Below are 18,540 nucleotides of genomic sequence, written 5' to 3' on the forward strand. Positions count from 1 at the left end.
TCATTTTTACAAGAAGTTGGTTTTTCCAACTACTTTTATCACTTATAATATATTTAAAATAAACTAGGAATAATCTTTGTCAAATTAGTACTGCAATCAGTATAATAAAACCGTATTATTATTATTAATCGTATCGAGGCCTAAAATTAAGTTTGGTCTTGCCCAAAATCGGGCCACGTCAATGGCAAGCGGTTTAGCCAACATCAAATTCCCTGTTCCGCATAAGGCTAAACGGATAAACATGGAATAGTTTTTAAAGGACAATGGGCAAAAGTGATCTATGGTGCGACTACCAATGAGACTTTTGTTCCGGGACCAGAGTTCTAAACCATGGGGGAAAAGTTCTAGAGCAAAAAGAGCTATTTTCGTAGAAGAAAAATAATCTCTTATATGAAATGTGCGCATTATACTGTCCTTTTTTAAGGAAAAGAATAAATTGTAACATAAAATATATTAAATGACTGCATATTCTCGAAATGGACATAAAAGCATATGTCTTTACAATGCATAACATGCATAGGAGGACATTGAAACATGATGGCTCAAAGTCAAAACTTTAAACCTTATATCTCAGAGATTTATCAACCGAATTTAATCAGTGAATACTCAATTGAAAGGTCTCGAAAAATCCTACTAAATGACAGTATAGATAAATTCAAGAGTCAACCGCAAGGGGGAGGGGCTCCAAGTTATCAATGTTTTCATATAAGAAAAGTGTTAAGTTTCAAAACCATTCACCCGATTTTAATGATCTTATATTATGTATGTCTGATACTTTTAATGTGATACAGAGAGAGATATGGTCTCATCGTATTCATCGACTTCAGCTGAATCATTACATATTTTGACTTATTTTTATTTAAATTATTTATTTATTTATTTTCTTTTCAAATCGTAATCAGATTTTATAAGAGTGAATAGCTTTTCATAAGCCGTGTTTCCATGCCGAGTTTTAGCTTTTTAACTTTTTTCGTAGAGGAGTTATAGTGGGAAAAGTCCTCATTTTGTATGGGGACTACTGGAAGGAGTGGCGGAGTGGAACGTATGTACGTATACACGGTTAAAGAGCCTTCCATTGCCCTTGATCCTATGCCGAGTTTCTGATTTCTACTTCTTTTCACAGAGGAGTTATAGTGGAAAATATCATTATTTTGTATGGTGGCTACAAGAAAGAGTGAAGGGGGAGGAGCCTATATACATGATTAAGGCACCTTTCATAAACCTTGATCCCATACCAAGTTTCAGCTTTCTACTTCTTCTCAGAGGAAAGTTAAAATGAAAAAAGTCTGTATTTTGTATGGGAGCTAATGGAAGGAGGGGGTAGTATCCATGGATAAATATCTTAAGTCATACATTGACTCCATACCGAATTTCAATAAGATCCCTTTAGCTAATATTGAGTAATTCGATGTCAAAATAGTATTTTTTCGAAAGGATAAAGGCGTTTTTATAAGGATTTTCAGCGAATATCGTCCTGGGTCTCGGTAGTTTTACATCCTACACTATTACCCATAAAATGCGCCTGGTCCCATTTGTGTTCGCCACATAGACCCCATACATTTTTGCCCATAGTCCTTTATCGATCTATTTAATCGATAGGAAATCTGTATGTACCCAAAAAGCATGCAAAAAGATAATACACGGATAGCTCTTTCTCGTGAGTTCAAGCACTCCGCAAAGCTGGGACGCTTTGCTTGTCATCTCATTTTTGGATATGGTTAATGACTATCAAGATTATTATTTCGATTATAATATACAAATGACCTTCAAGTATATTTGTCAGGGTTATTTCAAGGTCATTTTTTGAAACCTTTCTAGAACCGTATTTTAGTATTATAGTATACCTAAGTTTGAATTAGAAGGATCTCATCTAATTCTCTTCTTAAAGGGTTATAGAGTGAAAACTACTTGTTTTCGAAAAGTTATTGGAAAATATAGATTAAACAAATACAGAGATAGATTCTGTAAAGATTGAAAAAAATCTGCTTCTTCAGAAAAAGGCTGTTTAAAATGTAGTGTTAAAAATGTCTTCTTCTTGGATACCCAGAGTCCAACAGAGATAAACAGTCAAAATAAATATTTTTAAAAAAGTGAAATATTTGTAAAAAAAAATATCGTTTTAAAAAGATAAGTTTTTCATACTGAAATAAACAAAATAAAACATTCACAAAAATATATTAAATAAAAATAGATATGGAATGAAACTCTTACACCTTGTGTAGTGTTTTAGTCAAAATTATTTGGCATTTAGCCGTAAGAAAATTATTCTTCTGGGAATAATGGCAATTGGGATAATGTGAACACTTAAATTGGACTACAGGCCCACGAGCCGGGGAAGTGGAAGTGGGGCGCAGGCTGGTACGAATGGTGTGTCAATGCCAGCAGGAATCGCCGATGATCAGTCAAAAGATTTTGATTTTGAGAAGACAGAAATGAAATATGATTCAACGGGAATGTTTCATTGGAGTCCAGCCCGAAATTTAGAAGACTGCATTCTGGTGAGAAATCATGCGCATTTTTAGCAAGAAAAATGCAGCTGAATCAATAAATTTGTGCTATATTTTATTTATTTTTTGTCGCTTCAATAGGATCGAAATCAAGCGGCAATGACTGTTCTCAATGGACATGTTGTTGTTTGCCTGTTTGCTGATCCAGATTCACCATTGATTGGACTCCGGAATCTGGTGATGCCACTGCGTGCGTCCAATTTTCACTATCACGAACTAAAGCACGTGGTTATTGTGGGTTCTGTGGACTATATTCGACGAGAGTGGAAGATGCTACAGAATTTGCCCAAAATTTCAGTTCTCAATGTACGTTTTGTTTGACTTGAAGTTTGTTCAAGATGAATTCATTTAAAAATTGAATTAATTTTAGGGATCACCACTCAGTCGAGCTGATCTTCGAGCGGTGAATGTTAACCTTTGTGATATGTGCTGCATCTTGTCGGCCAAAGTTCCTAGTAACGACGACCCAACACTAGCTGACAAGGAAGCAATCCTGGCTTCTCTAAACATCAAAGCCATGACTTTTGACGATACAATCGGCGTTCTAAGTCAACGAGGTTCCGAACTCGATAATCTCAACACGGCAGGAAGTCCAATTGTTTTACAACGACGCGGTTCAGTTTATGGAGCCAATGTGCCAATGATTACAGGTACGTCAAACCAAATGAATAATTCAAGAACTTCTTTTCAGTAGATTTTTTTCTTTTGTCCATCGAAAAAATACGGACAAAAATCTTGAAATTCCGAATTAAAAGTTTTTAGTTTTTTTTTAAAGAAATTTGAAAAGAAAATTTTGTTTTTGACATAAGGAAACTGTGCTAAATTTCCGACGAATATTCCACTGAGAAAAAAGAGACTGCGATTAACTTTTTTTCCTCACAAATTTAACACATTTTAGGTATAGAAATATATCACCATTTTTTAATGTTAATTTTACATCTTTTAAGGATAAAATTAACATGATAATTTTATCACGATTTTAGAACAAATATCACAATATAGCGTATTTCCCGAGCAGAGTACCAAAAAGCGCACGATTTTATTATATTGAGAAAAAAAGTGTATGATTTACATTTTTTCGTCACAGCAGTAACACTTTTTAAGTGTAAAAATATATCAAAAATTTTTCATGTTAATTTTTACACCTTTCTGAGGGTAAAATTAACATGAAAAAGGGTTAATTTAACCCCTAATACACCTAAAAAGGGTAATATTTACACCGATTTTGGATCAATACTGCGGGGTAAAATTAATTTTTCCAGAATCTTATTTTGACTTTTTCGGGTTTCTCTTATAGTGTCTGAGTTTAAAGCGTCATATTTTTAATACAAACTGAATTATTACTCCCATATCAGAAGTGTTGTTTTGAACATTGAGAAATTTATCGTCTTTGTTTTCTCTAAAATAATTCTAAGTACATTTAAAAATGAAAAAAAATATAGGCATTGCTTTGTGTCTTATTTCGGACACTAAGTATTTCTAAGACCCTTATTTTTCTGGAAATCTTCCAAGGATTTTTCTATAGCCTCCCAATCTAAAAGGGACAGATAATCCTAACCGGCTTATGTAGGTGAGATTCTTAACGTGAGCTAACTCGGAGTGCATGCAAATTCGATTTGATGCTGAAGTAGGGAGACACCATTCAGTTATCTTGAATAAAATTCGTGAAATTATACAAATTTTGTATTTAAACCAAAATATCAAGGATTTGGATGAACTGACAGAAAAGTGTTATATGGGTGAAATGTAGACCAGAATGTTCTCTATAATTTTTCTATAGAACATGATCTCATCGATTACTCAGAAGCCAAGATAAGCGAGGTTTTTTGTTTCTTAACTCGTTTTTTCATCCAGAGTGCCCCAAGTAGTCATTTGTTGAACTTCAACTATATCAAAGAATTGTTGTATTCTGTGGGATTTTCCATTTAAAACCCTATTTTAAGTGTCTTGGTGGAGTAGAGGCAGTCAAATTGGCATCTGAGTGATTTCAAAGCGTTATTATGGGAAAAATCAATTTTTTCACACTTAAACGGCAAAATCGGAGTGATAGCGTAGTCTGAGCGGAAAATGATGTATGGACGAAATGTAGAGACAAATGTCCTCTACAATTATGTCGAAGCAATCATCAAAATCGGTTCAGCGACAGTCGAGATAATTGAGGTTATGTGATATTGAAATTCGTTTTTTGACTGTGGCGCCCCTGGTGTTGGTCCCACGAAGTTCAAATATTCTAGAAAGTTGTAGTATTTGGTGAGATCTTTCGTTTAAGCCCTCATTCATCAAAATCGGTCACATAGAACCAGAGATATGATTTTTTGAATTTCGTGAACTTTGACCCCTCATATCTCCGGTTCTATTGAAACCACAGCGCGCATACGCACCATTTTGGAAACGTCCTAGACTGGACTACAACATACTAAAATTTCATTAACTTGCACAATGCCGTTTTTGAGAAAAGTGACTTTGAATTTCGATGAATTTTGACGCTATCACAGCGCCACCTGTGGTGACTTTTTGAACTTCCATCTGAAAGTGCTCATCGAGACGAAACCAAAAAGGTAAAATTTATGTCGATTTTTTTGGACCCTTATAGCTCGGGTCAGGGGGGTCGGGGGACCTTAAGTTTGGTATTGATGGAAAGCTCTAAGGCCCAGCTATAACATACTAAAATTTGAGCCCGCTCGATGCCATAGGGGCGGAGCTATTGAGAAAACAAAAAAAGGGGGGTCTTCAAAATGGCGGAAGGAGGGGTGGGGGGTGGGGGGTCAATGCACCATGTTGCAATTTTCATACGATATTTAACCTTTGCCGAAAACCGCAAGTCGATATCTTTTTTAGTTTAGGAGCTATTAAGCTCCAAAGAGCGGCCGGACGGCCGGCCGGCCGGCCGGGAACGTAACTTAGCCCCCCATATATTCGTGATCAGGAAGTGGCGAAACACATTTTGGCCAAGTTTGAGCGCGATCGGAGGACATGAAATTTTGTTAGGATTATAGTAGGTGAGATTGTTAAGAATCTCACCTAATATTGTATTTTATGTTACTAAGTCATTGTACTATTTCTATTAAAAAAAAACATTACAGTTTTGAGAAAAAAAGAAGTGTCCGATATTGCAAGTTGTCCGAAATTTGGTGCATTTCTACAAACAATGACATTAACTCAATTAGGAACAGTACTTCTGAATTCTGAAACTCTTTTAGATGGTGAAGGTTACATTTGACTTTTTCAAATTCTTTACTTTATGAATAAATTTAGTGGAAGCAATTTAATTCAGAATATTACTTGTTCAACTGGGGAAAAAAATTAATGAGCAATTTTAAGATGTGATATTTGCTCAATTCAAATTTGTAGTCCAAATTAGTGAGCAACGCGTCCAGAATCAATCTTGACGTATCAATTTTTATTTGAAATTGTAAAAAACAATAATGAATGGTGAATGATGAAAATAATGAATTTAAAATCTTCTAAGAGAATTTTAAATCTTATCCGGAACAATAGATATGATTATGAAAGAGTTACACCTAAAATTAATGCATCTAATTAATTAATCTTGAACTTAGTGCTTGAGAATTAAAAAGTAAGAACAGTTGCCATTGCAGCGGCGACAAGCGCCTTCTAGCTATGTAAAAGGTTGTTTGGTTCTCTGGGCGAGAGAATTGTTCAGAATTTGTTTATTTTCATTTTGCTGCAAAAATATTTTTCCGAGAAAATTTCTCATGATGTAAATATTGCAAATTTTAAAATACGATAGATTTCGTTGCTGTATTTGGAGAATAATATGGTAGAACAAATTCAAAATCAATGTCTGAGAGATGTTTATATTTTATTTGAAAGTCAACTTTTCTGAAAGTTTATATTAGAAAATTGTGAAATTCAAATTTTGGCCTTTTTACTTGAGAAGATGAATCTAACATTTTGCCATTTGCCAACATTTTCCAGACTTGAAAGAGAACTTGCACAATTAGCAGCAGATAACAACTTTTGTTTCAGAATCTTGTTCTCGAAACTGCGTAGAGTAAAATGGGGTAATTAGGAATCATGTCTAATTTGGAACTTTGAGATTTCCTAACAGTTTTAGATAGCAAAAGAAAAAGAAACTACGAAGAAACACTATCGAATGTTAAGTATAGTACTTCTGCGTGGCTTTCTTTTTCTGCTTGACCTTCTTATACAATGAGAAAATTTTAAATTCCAAAATAGACATGATTCCGAATTACCCCATGTTACCCTCTTAGAGTCATTGGAGATGATAATATAAGTCAATTCCCTGGGATAATATGAGTCTTCCACTGTTGATGGATAAGGAAGTGTTGAAAGAGGAATTGGTGAAAAGTAGTGCTCCTAATAATTGCCTGATAATTGTTCTCCAAGATTTTTGATGCCTTGAAGAAAATCCCATCCAAGATCGAAACGTTGGCTGATTAAAATAAATTGAAGAACAAAAAAAATAGACCGAACTCTCACCTTGACTTGCCTTAAGTCAATTCCACTCACTCTAGCTTGAGTGTCAAACGAGCTGAAATTTCATATGCTAAGTAGGGTAAATTAAGCTAATTCAAATCCTGCTTCAAATAGAAATTTTTTGCTACTCCAATTGGAAACGCCACTGTTTTCATGATAAATTATTATTATTATTATTCATGTTGTGGTGGTCCTAGAAACATGCTCGGGCACTGCGACTGATCAGTCTATCGTACCCAACCTTCTTGTTTGTTAGAGCTCTATTTTGGCGTCCTTAATAAAGGCCAGTAAAGCTCCAGATTGGGACGTTTTGATAACAGAGGCGGGGCAGACAAAGTCTCCCAGTGATATCCTCCGCTGTATCCCAAATGCCGGACAGTAGCACAGGATGTGAACATTGTCCTCTTCGTCTTCCAGACGAAGAGGACAATGTCCAGGGACAATGTCCAGGGGGACTGAAATGTGTCAGGGTCAACAATGCCTATACCATATCCGCATTCTATTTTAGACGCGTCCGTATACCAATGATCCTTCGATTCATCGATGTGTTGGAGTGCATCTTGTCTTTTAAGTATTGCTACCTTGAATTTGTTCCCGATCAGCGGTCTTTTGATTCTGAGATCATACAGTTCCATTTCAACTGGGGTGTTCTGTAGGTGTTTCAGTATTTCCAGGTGGCCTATAAGGTTACCTGGTTTATAAGGTCCTTGATCATAGTGATCGCTAGCCCTTGTTGGGTAGCAGTTTTCTGCAAAAATATTTGTAGAGGTTCTATATCTCTAGGATGACTTCCATTGCCGCAGTTGGGCAAGATCTCATGGACCCTGTTACAGCAAGGCAAGCGAGCCTTTGTATCTTCTGGAGTTGGTTTGTGGCCTTAGCTTGTTGGGTTTTCTTCCACCAAACTAAGCAGCCATATGCTATGATTTGTCTAACAATGGATTCATGGGCGTACCCAGCTAGGGGCAGGGGGGGCAGCTGCCCCCCCCTAGAAGCTTCAAAGAAGACAAAAACAAATGATAAGTAAAAAATATATATTTGGTCAGCAAAAATTAATAATTTTGTTCAGTAAAAAAAAAACAAATCTTTCCAAAAATGGGCTTAATTTTTCGATCCATAAAGATCGAAACTTTAATGAAAATTCTACTTCTTTTAAAAGTTGTAAATTTAGTCACTTTTCAAATTTAGTGTTTTACTGCTCGTTTGTCAATACAAAAATGAGCTAAAAAAAACAATTAAAAGCCCAATCGGGGAGGGGGGGTAGAGCAAGGCTGTTGCTCCCACTGCACTACATTCAAAAATTAAAAAAAAAGTGTAAAAATGGGCAAATATTTAGTAATTATTTTTATTTTCTTTTTATAACGTAATTTCAGTAATATATTATATTTTTCGAAAAGGCGGAAGTTGTCACGTAATGTTTTTTTACAGAATTAAAGGATATTTAAGGATTTATAACGAAAATTTAAAAAGCCACGGAGAAAGTAAAAGCATAGGGTTAGAATTTGTTTTATAAAAGTCGTCATTGAGTTCTCTAAAGATTGCTTTTAGCACGAACAATTTACCATATACTGTTATTGAAAAGTAAGCAAGTTTCTTCTGAACATAATAAAAATTTTATTTAATTCAAGCTCCTAAGCATATAAAAGCATAACATATAAACTATATTTTTTGACATTTTTATTTTAAAAAAATAAAAATTCGGCCGTTAGGACCTGATTGTCGGAAACGTTTATTGAAAAAACTTATTTTTCGTTAATACCGAACGATTGCTAGAGTAGATTCATCTGATCTCAGAAAAACCAATTATTCACTGTTAGCAGATGAGTTAAACCCGTTCTTAAACTTGAGGATTTAAAAAAAAAAAAACAAAATTAGGTCTTTTTTTTGATAATTTAATACAAAAATACGATTTTCGGCGTATTTTGCACCACGTTTTGTCTTAAAAAATAAATCGTTATCAAAGCAACAAAAAATCCATGGTTCAAGTTAGTTTAACTCATCTTCTAATAGGAAATAATTTTTTTTGACGTTAGATTAATCTACACTGAGTAATCGTGACTACCGAAAAGTAAATTTTATTTTCAAAAAGACATTTCCAAAAATTAGGTACCAAGTTACAAGAGCTAAACTTTTAAAGTTGTTAATGAAAATTTGAAAAAAATGCAGCTCAACATTTTTACATACTTAAGAGCTTATATTGAATTAATTATATCACGTTGACAAAAAAGAAAGGAAACATGCTGTTTTTAGGCTACGTGATCCATGTAACCCTTTAAGAAGGGGAGACGTGGGTCAAAATATACTAAAAACAGCATAATTTTCTCTAATATTTTTACATCGGAATAAAAAGTTTATTTAACCCTTTAAGGACGATAGGAAAACCGGTGTCCCATAAAGAGTATAATTTTTCGTGACTACCTAAAGTTATTTTTTTACTTATGTTTATACGTAATTGCAAAGTAGAAGTTTGAAGGAATCTAGGATATTTTTTGCAAGTCTCCAACTATTTGCAATAATAGTAAATTTTTAAGCTAAAAAATGACACAAATTTTTAAATTCTTACAATGAAAATTGATTTTAATTATTTTTTATACTTCCAATTTTTTTTTAAGCAAAACCGTTTTAGAACAAGATACTACAATACTCAAACATAATATTTTTCTTTAGAGTGAAAATTATCAGTCTTTGGTATCGTCAGAAAAATTACTTAAATTTTTGAGCTATTTTTGTCCCTATCGTTCATAGAGACAAAAAATACGCCAAATCAGATTCTATTGGCTTTTCGAAGGCCAGGTATAAGACGTATCACAAGTTTTGTTTATCAGTTTCATTTTTATTGCTGATTTTCGGTCAGCGAAAACTGTCTCGTCGTTAAAGGGTTAATTCGAGCTCTTAGGAATATAAAAGTACAACATTTAAAGTATATGTTCTGAAATTTTCTTTTAAAAATTCAGTTGTAGAGATCTGATTTTTGGAATTCGGAGACCTTTTTGAAAAAAAAAAAAATAGTTTTCGATGGACAATATTTCTTGAAATAAGTTCATCTGAAATCCAAAAGCCAAATATTTCCTGTTAACTAATGAGTTAAACCAGTACTTGATGATCATCAGCATTATCATTTTCAACCGCTTCTCCCTATTGGGGTCACGTCCTTGAACGAAGGATTTTTGAAAAAAAAAGATATTTGAATTTTTTGAAGACTATTCTACAAGAATAGCATTTTTGAAGTATTTTACAGATTTTACACCACGTTTCGTCTTAGATTAGAGAATAAGTTATGATCAAGTAAACATAAAATCCTTCGTTTAAGGACTAGTTTAATTCATAACCTAACAGGAAATATTTACGTTTTTGATGTCAGCAAATATAGCACAATGGCTGAATTTTGAAAATTTTTAAATTAAAATTCAGTAAATATAGTTTAAATCTTGTTATTTTTATGCCTAAGAGCTTGAATTAATTTTTTTTTATTATGATAGAACAGAAATTTGGAAAAAAAATCTGTTTTTAGTCTTCTTGACCCTCGTAACCCCTTAAGTGAATTTTCGTTAAATAAAAATGTCAAAGCTGGAAATTTTCAGAAGCATATCATTAATTCTATATGATAGTCCTTTTTGCCTTGAAGGGTATCACGAAACGAAATGTTAAGACCTCCATATTAAATTTAAGAAAAATATATAAGCTCCAAAACATTTTGATGTTTTTGTATATGACAATTGGTATATTAGTGATTCGTTTTACTATATCTAAATTTGCGCATTTATTATCAGAAATGAATAAAGATAGGTGTAATTGTAAAAATGCATCGTGTTCTGCGGATCGGAAGGGACTTAATCAAACGTTTCTCGGATAGTTGGTTCTATAGATTAAATATGAACTAAAAGGAATGTCTTACTTACTGTAGTAATTTGCTAAAAAGTAGCGAATAATTTCTAAAAATTATTTTATTTTTAGCCAATAATATGGGAGAGAGTGTACTGGTCCGAGGAACACTTACGATTGTTCCTTACCAATACCTACAAATTAAGCATAGGCTAATCTATGCTGAAAAGTAGGGGACCTGCTTTATTATCCCATTTTATTTTTTTACGTTTTTTGTTTTTCAAAATAAAAATTATGTACCCCCCCCCCTCTCCAACAAATTTTGAGATTTAGCCCCCCTCTAACCGAAATCCTGGGTACGCCCTTGAATGGATTCGTAAATCCAAATGGTGATATGTGTTTTCAGGCCCCATTTTTGACCAACCCAACGACATGTCCAAAGGTCTTTTATGACTTTATTGGTAATGTACGTAATGTGTGCGTTCCAGGTCAATTTGCTATCAAGCATGAGCCCCCGTCAAATCATTGCTCTACCTGCCGATTTTACTCGGAGGTTTTTTGAATTTTAACGGTATATTCTAGTACATTCAGAGAAAATCTGCAGATTCTCGGCAGAATTTCTCCCTAGAAAATCTGCATAACCTCCATTACTTCACAAAAATATTGTTGATTTATGAAGAAACTGTAGAAGTTATAAAGAAAATTGTATGCTCTGCTTAACAAGCATTACCGAGTACACATTTTAGATAAGTAAAAAAACTGCGAGCAAAAATACTAATTTCTTAAAAATCACCAATCGAATGATACAAAAACACGAAATTTTGGTCGACACTCTGTTTAAAGTTTTCACTTCACTTTTCTCTACTTGTAACACGGCGTCGCAGAATTCTTTATTTTATATAAACACCGTGATATCACTAAGAATAACTCTATAGAATTTTGCAAACTTCAGTGAAAAATTTTTCCATCTCTTCTGACACATCTTGTCTGGAAAGTCTGGAATGTAGAAAAAATCTACAGAATATCTACAGAAATTCATCAGAGATTCGTCATAAATCTGCCGAAATATTCTGTCGAATTTTGTCCCAAGCCCAAATAAAATTCGTAAGAATATCTACAGAATTTATCTGCAGATATTCTGTAGAGGTGTAGATTTTCTCTACAGAAATCTTAAAGATATCTGCAGATATTATTTGACGGGCCAGTAATATTCATATAAGATTAAAACACGCCCGTCAAATAATATCTGCAGATATCTTTAAGATTTCTGTAGAGAAAATCTACACCTCTACAGAATATCTGCAGATAAATTCTGTAGATATTCTTACGAATTTTATTTGGGCTTGGGACAAAATTCGTCAGAATATTTCGGCAGATTTTCTGACGAATCTCTAAACGAATTTCTGTAGATATTCTGTAGATTTTTTCTACATTCCAGACTTTCCAGACAAGATGTGTCAGAAGAGATGGAAAAATTTTTCACTGAAGTTTGCAAAATTCTATAGAGTTATTCTTAGTGATATCACGGTGTTTATATAAAATAAAGAATTCTGCGACGCCGTGTTACAAGTAGAGAAAAGTGAAGTGAAAACTTTAAACAGAGTGTCGACCAAAATTTCGTGTTTTTGTATCATTCGATTGGTGATTTTTAAGAAATTAGTATTTTTGCTCGCAGTTTTTTTACTTATCTAAAATGTGTACTCGGTAATGCTTGTTAAGCAGAGCATACAATTTTCTTTATAACTTCTACAGTTTCTTCATAAATCAACAATATTTTTGTGAAGTAATGGAGGTTATGCAGATTTTCTAGGGAGAAATTCTGCCGAGAATCTGCAGATTTTCTCTGAATGTACTAGAATATACCGTTAAAATTCAAAAAACCTCCGAGTAAAATCGGCAGGTAGAGCAATGATTTGACGGGCGAGGTGTTGTGTTCAGCGTGATATCTTTAATTCAACTAACTCCCGTTAGTCCATGATTCTATGATTATGGCAGAGCCATCTATATGTTACAGAGCCCTAGATAGTTAACTTCTTGCTTGATCTCAATAATAGTTCCTTCTAGAAGGATATTATCGAGATTTACCTTACGCCTTCTTGTAAAAGGTACTAAGGTAGTTTTGGAGGGATTGATTTTCCGTCCCGCATTTTGACACCATTTCGAGATGTTATTTAGGGCATGTTGCATGCAAGATGAAAGTATCTTATCGTGCTTACCTCTTATAATGATGACTAAGTCGTCAGCATATCCTCCTGTAGCTCTGATCCCGTTTTCAGATAATTCTGTAAGAAGTCCATCGATAACCAGGGACCACATTAGTGGTGATAACACCCCTCCCTGCGGACATCCCTGAGTCACCCGAGCTGCCACTCGGTCTTGGCTTTCTCCGGTTTCTACCGTACGGGATCTGAGCATTGCCATCATCCAGTTTATAATGAACTGGTTGATGTTCTTATTACGTGAAGCTTCGAGTACCATGTCAAATTTGGTGCTGTCAAATGCCCCAGAGATGTCAATAAAGGCACATTAGAGGTCAAATTAGAGGTCGAATTTTAACCTCGGACCACAAAAGCTAGGATTGTAAAGAAGCTCAGTTAAAAAAGTAGATCATACACGAAATAGAAGAGTAAATATTGAAATTTCAATTTTTTCTGAACAGAATTGGTCAACGACAGCAATGTACAATTTTTGGACCAGGACGACGATGATGATCCCGACACGGAATTGTATTTAACACAGCCATTTGCTTGCGGAACAGCGTTTGCTGTTAGTGTACTAGATTCCCTTATGTCTACAGTAAGTCCATCATCCAAAGTTTAACTTTAAAATTCTCTTGCAATTCCTAATTATCCTTTCATCGTTCTTCTTTTTTTTAGACATATTTCAACCAAAACGCCTTAACATTAATACGATCGCTAATCACTGGTGGAGCGACACCAGAACTGGAACTGATCCTTGCGGAAGGAGCGGGTCTACGTGGAGGCTATAGTACTCCCGACAGCCTTAGCAATCGAGATAGGTAAGGATTTTTTTTCTGCAGGGATTTAGGGATAATTCAAAGGAAGCAATTAATGAAATGTCTGGTACTTTAACAGATGCCGCGTGGGACAAATATCACTGTACGATGGGCCATTGGCGCAATTTGGCGAATGTGGCAAGTACGGTGATCTCTTTGTGGCTGCCTTAAAGTCATATGGAATGCTGTGCATCGGCTTGTACAGATTCCGTGACACAAGTTCCAGTTGTGATGCCAGTAGTAAACGCTACGTGATCACAAATCCACCAGATGATTTTTCACTACTGCCAACAGATCAGGTAAGAGAATTAAAATTATTATTAAAATGTTATTTAAAAAAAACATAGCTATAGAAAATAGGTCATGTGGAACTTAATTCCCTAACTTCTTAATTTACCTTTTCTTAATTTTCTTCATTATTATTAATCGTATTGAGACACTTCGTTTGGTATTACAATGTAATCATTACAACCTGTCCTGTGTTTGAAGAATCTGTTGATCATGGATCACTCAGGAGCGCCTTTCCCGCAAGTTACGTTTTGTCACAGTGAAAATGTCTCTTCCTGACATTCAGTTGTGTGCACCGGGCGGGACTCAAACTCACAACTATGAGAGTCAAGTCAGGAATCTCATTCGCTCAAGACCCAATGGCCTTCCCTATTTAGCCACTGATATCCCCATTCCCTTCATTAGGGACTTTACAAGTCCGTCTCCACGATTTCGGACGGTATTTTTCTACTTCTTGAAATCCAAAAAGTCTTCAGCTACCTGAGGTCAGTCTTCAAACTTTCCCAGTATTTCACATACGCAGAGTGCAGGGCGGAACCTAGAACCTTTCCAGGATGGCTTTTGCATAATGGTATGATGTCAGATTAGGCCAAAAATGTGGGAGGATTACATAGTTTTGGTAGAGAGGCAGAAGTCGCTTTTGGAGGCACTCTTTAATAAAGCGTGGAATCGAATTAATTTCCCAATCTTCTCTGTCCTGTCTTCAGCGTTTGCCTCCCAAAAGGTACCGTAGATGCGAGTGATTTTGTCCTCTGTGGGTAACTTTGTCCCCTTCCTGGCCGTATGCTTTTCTTCAATTCTACCACTTAAGGATGGTCTGTACTGAACTGATCTACCACGTCTGATCGATGGGGATCATTCTTGCACCTTACAATTAAAGAAAAGTTTACGAACAATGTGGGACAAAGCACTCGCATCTACGATACGCTGTAATTTTCTTATCTAAGTTGGTCATGAATAGTTTGGACACACGACAATCCTTAGTCGTTTTATAGTCCCTAGTCGTTAGGTTTCGGACCAATGAAGGCCGTATTTGCATCCGCTATCGCGTGATGGTCTGCTTCTTCATTTTCCGCTAACCCCTGTATCCAGGTACCCCATGTAGACCGAAGTTACGCTTCTGTGACGCCGCTTCTAAACATTTTCCTGCACTCAGTCACGAGAATAGAACGCAACTCATATCCTGTTATAGACAGAATCGCAGCTCTACTATCTGAGAAGATTTGAACTTTGCTATCCTCGATGTCAGATTCCACTAGACTTCGAGAATAGAGCAGGGTTACAATGACCTCAGCATGAAACATAGTAGTGTATTGGCCAAAGGTTGCTGATCCGCCATTTTGAAGTTCTAAGCAATGGTAACCTGCACCTAAGGATCCTTTAACCTGAAAACCGTCAGTTAATAGAGCGAACGCATCGAACTCGATCGAGTCAGGCCTTATATGAAGTATTGCTTTTATTATTTTCTAGAGCAACTTTCCCTCAATGTGGAAGTTATCTTGAGTTATATTCGTTTGGTCTCCTGGGTGACAACCAACTTTCCAAGTTCCAACTGAGCGTAACTTCTCACCATCTCAGCTGCTACTAACTACATTTGTCCTACTTCCTGTACCAGAACTTGCTAGATACACTCATACGTGTCTTTGTTGACCAAAATTGTTGATTGAAATCATCTTTAACGAAGGTTTCGTGTCGTCCATCAATCAGATGATCGTTGAGTATCCGCGATCTCGTTTTAGCACTTTGACTTATTTTGTCCTGACCTTTGTAGGTTATTGAACCATTCCTCTTTTTGATTTTATGGACCAACTTTCATGCTCCCGGAGTTTTTTGGACAGAGGGACAGAGGCGGTGCATTTTTATTACGTTATATCACTTTGCACCGGGTGAGACTCGAACTCATAACTTTGAGAGTCGAGTCAGAGATCTCGTCTGCCCAAGATCAGCTGTCTTGCCTATTGCGTCACTGAGATCCCCGTTTCACTGTACTAATTCGATACGGCTGCTGAAAAATCTGCAGCTGCCGAGTTTCTAACCCGAGACCTCACTGTCATAGAGACACTACTCTACCAACTGATCCACTGAGGCTCTATTAGGGTAAATTAAGCTAATTCAAAACCTGCTCCAAATGGAAATTTTTCGCTACTCCAAATGGAAACGTCACTGTTTCTATGATACATACAGTACTAAATTACTATATTTATATATTTTCTATACCTCGGTTTCATTATTTAGTTAATTTTGCTCAAAATAAAGCAAAAATCCAAACATACTCACAAATTTTAATTTGTTAATTTCTCAGAAAAATTAAAGTGTCTTTTTTTACCATCGAATTTTTCATCGATCGACCATGTTTTCCAATGAAAAACGCAATAAGGTGACTGTTGTTTATTCGTTTTATTTAACATTTATGTCATATTTCTGGTTTATTTTAGTTAAATTCAGTGCTAATCTTTATTGTTAACGGTACGTGAAGTTTTCAAATGAAATAATTATCTATTTCGTGAACAAAAAGGATTTTTCTGAAGTGTCTGCAAATGCTTCAATAGGAAACCCCGGAAATATGATTTTTTTTTGGAGATTTTCTTATTATTAGACAGGAAAAGAGAAAAGACCAGGAATAAGAACAAATTCTGCACTCAAGAGCAACTCAACAAGGTTTTGGAAGCCTTTCGTTGCGGTTTCACTTACACTGTTTGTCTCCAATTGGAAACTTTCCCTTGTCTCCATTTGAAATAATTTGTTTCCAATAGAAGCATTTCACACTCGCGTATTTTTCTTGTATTTAAGAAGTTTTCAAATTATATTTAAAGAATTTTCACTAAACAATAACTTTCTAGAAGAGTCAAGGAGCAAATTTATGTAATTCTCTTCAGAAAAAATATGAACTTAATGTGTTGAATCTACTGTCAAAGTTAAAACATCTGGAAATGGTTTTGAATTAGGACATTTACCCTACTGCGAGTAACTTCATGTGGAAGCCATGGAGTATCTTTTCGTACACAGGGATCTTAGGATCGATCGAATCCAAACTTAGATTGTTAATCTGGTTCAAAGCTCTTATTTTTTTTGTGAAGCATATTTCATTATTTTTCAGCATTTGGTTGTTACTGAGCAGTTCAGCCTAGTCTGCTGCAATCGGTTAATGTTGATTTTTTTGTGTTTCTTTTATTCTAGGTCTTCGTTTTGATGCAGTTCGATCCGGGATTGGAGTACAAGCCGGCGTCGTCGCGAGCAGCAACCGGCGGTAGGAATGCGAGTACGCAGGGGTCCGGTGTAGGTGGGGGTGGCTCCAACAAAGATGATAACTCTTGACTGTTGTTGTGTAGCGCCCTGACTGATGGTCCCTACTCTTATATATGAACAACATGGATATTCAATGGTGCTTTCGCTCACTTTCTGCTCAATGCGATTGTCAACTTTTATAGTTCATTCTCTTGGTCTTTATGGGATGGTTTATAGGACGTGATAGGGACTAAATAGGCGTACTAAAAAAAATAGTTTATAGCAAGGAGAAATTTCCTATAAGAATGAACTTTAAAATTTTGAACGTATTGAGCTCAAATTGTGCGAAAAAAAATATTGATTTGATTCTATTCTTCTCTCTTTCTCTCCAGAAACACAAACAACACACCACTGGTATGAGAAATTTATCAAGATTTATAACAATTAGGCTGGGTGCATGAAATAATAATTATAATACAAATAAACAAAAATTAAAAAAAAGGAAGAAGGGAAGTATGATCCAATTGAGATTGGGAGAGAGAGTAGAATCAACTCAAGAAAAAGTTGAAAAGAAGTGAAGATAAATGGAAAGAAAACCGAGTGGAAAATCGTTGTTCATTGTATAAAATTGCTTCCCACACCATTCCGTAATTTAAAAACAAGAAAAAAAAGAAAGAAAAATGAATTACGATTTTATAATTTTCATTATTTTTTTTATTTTTAGGTTGAGGGAATAATGTAGTGAAGAAAAATAGTTTTTTTTTTGGAAAAGTTATTTAGTTTTTTTTTTCAAATTTAGTTAGAAATGGGATATATTGTTTTTTTTTGTTTTGAAGAAGTAGATATTTTTTTAAATAGATTTTATTGGTTTGTTCTCTATTTGTAGCTACTTATATATTGTTTTCTTTTAGTCAAAGTATAATAATTACAATATCTTTATCAATTTGTTATTTTTAGAGGTGACAATCGATAGAAATAAAAATTTTATTTGGTTGAAATGCTTTATTCTTTTATTTATTACATTTTTTTCTAGGTATTTTTCTTTATTTAAATAGTATTATTTACTAATAAAAAAACTTACTAATTAATTTAACAAAACTAATCTTTAATTTAAAAAGAAAGGCAATGGTGTGAGCAAAGGGAACCAAAATTCGGGTGTCGCTACACTCTTCAGCAAAAGGAACACACACAGACAGACACAAAGAAATCATATAGAATAAA

At 34.8% G+C, this 18,540-nt stretch overlaps 1 protein-coding gene across 29 annotated transcripts in view; it reads left to right on the top strand.

Moving 5' to 3' along the window:
- Nucleotides 1-18,317, top strand: part of LOC129799549 (calcium-activated potassium channel slowpoke) — a 153,273-nt gene extending 134,956 nt beyond the window's left edge. For 26 of the 29 annotated variants that reach the window (XM_055843539.1, XM_055843530.1, XM_055843551.1 and 23 more), the window contains 7 exons: nucleotides 2,321-2,498; nucleotides 2,589-2,813; nucleotides 2,878-3,157; nucleotides 13,450-13,586; nucleotides 13,667-13,809; nucleotides 13,886-14,105; nucleotides 17,272-18,317. In XM_055843539.1, coding sequence (XP_055699514.1) covers nucleotides 2,321-2,498; nucleotides 2,589-2,813; nucleotides 2,878-3,157; nucleotides 13,450-13,586; nucleotides 13,667-13,809; nucleotides 13,886-14,105; nucleotides 17,272-17,409 — 1,321 coding nt within the window. In that variant the 3' untranslated portion in view covers nucleotides 17,410-18,317. The remainder of the gene's footprint in view (nucleotides 1-2,320; nucleotides 2,499-2,588; nucleotides 2,814-2,877; nucleotides 3,158-13,449; nucleotides 13,587-13,666; nucleotides 13,810-13,885; nucleotides 14,106-17,271) is intronic. The other 3 variants (XR_008751520.1, XR_008751518.1, XR_008751519.1) reach the window with 1 other exon arrangement.
- The last annotated feature ends 223 nt before the right edge of the window (nucleotides 18,318-18,540 follow it).

This window comes from Phlebotomus papatasi, chromosome 1 (genome assembly GCF_024763615.1).
Source record: "Phlebotomus papatasi isolate M1 chromosome 1, Ppap_2.1, whole genome shotgun sequence".
Lineage (NCBI taxonomy): Eukaryota > Metazoa > Arthropoda > Insecta > Diptera > Psychodidae > Phlebotomus > Phlebotomus papatasi.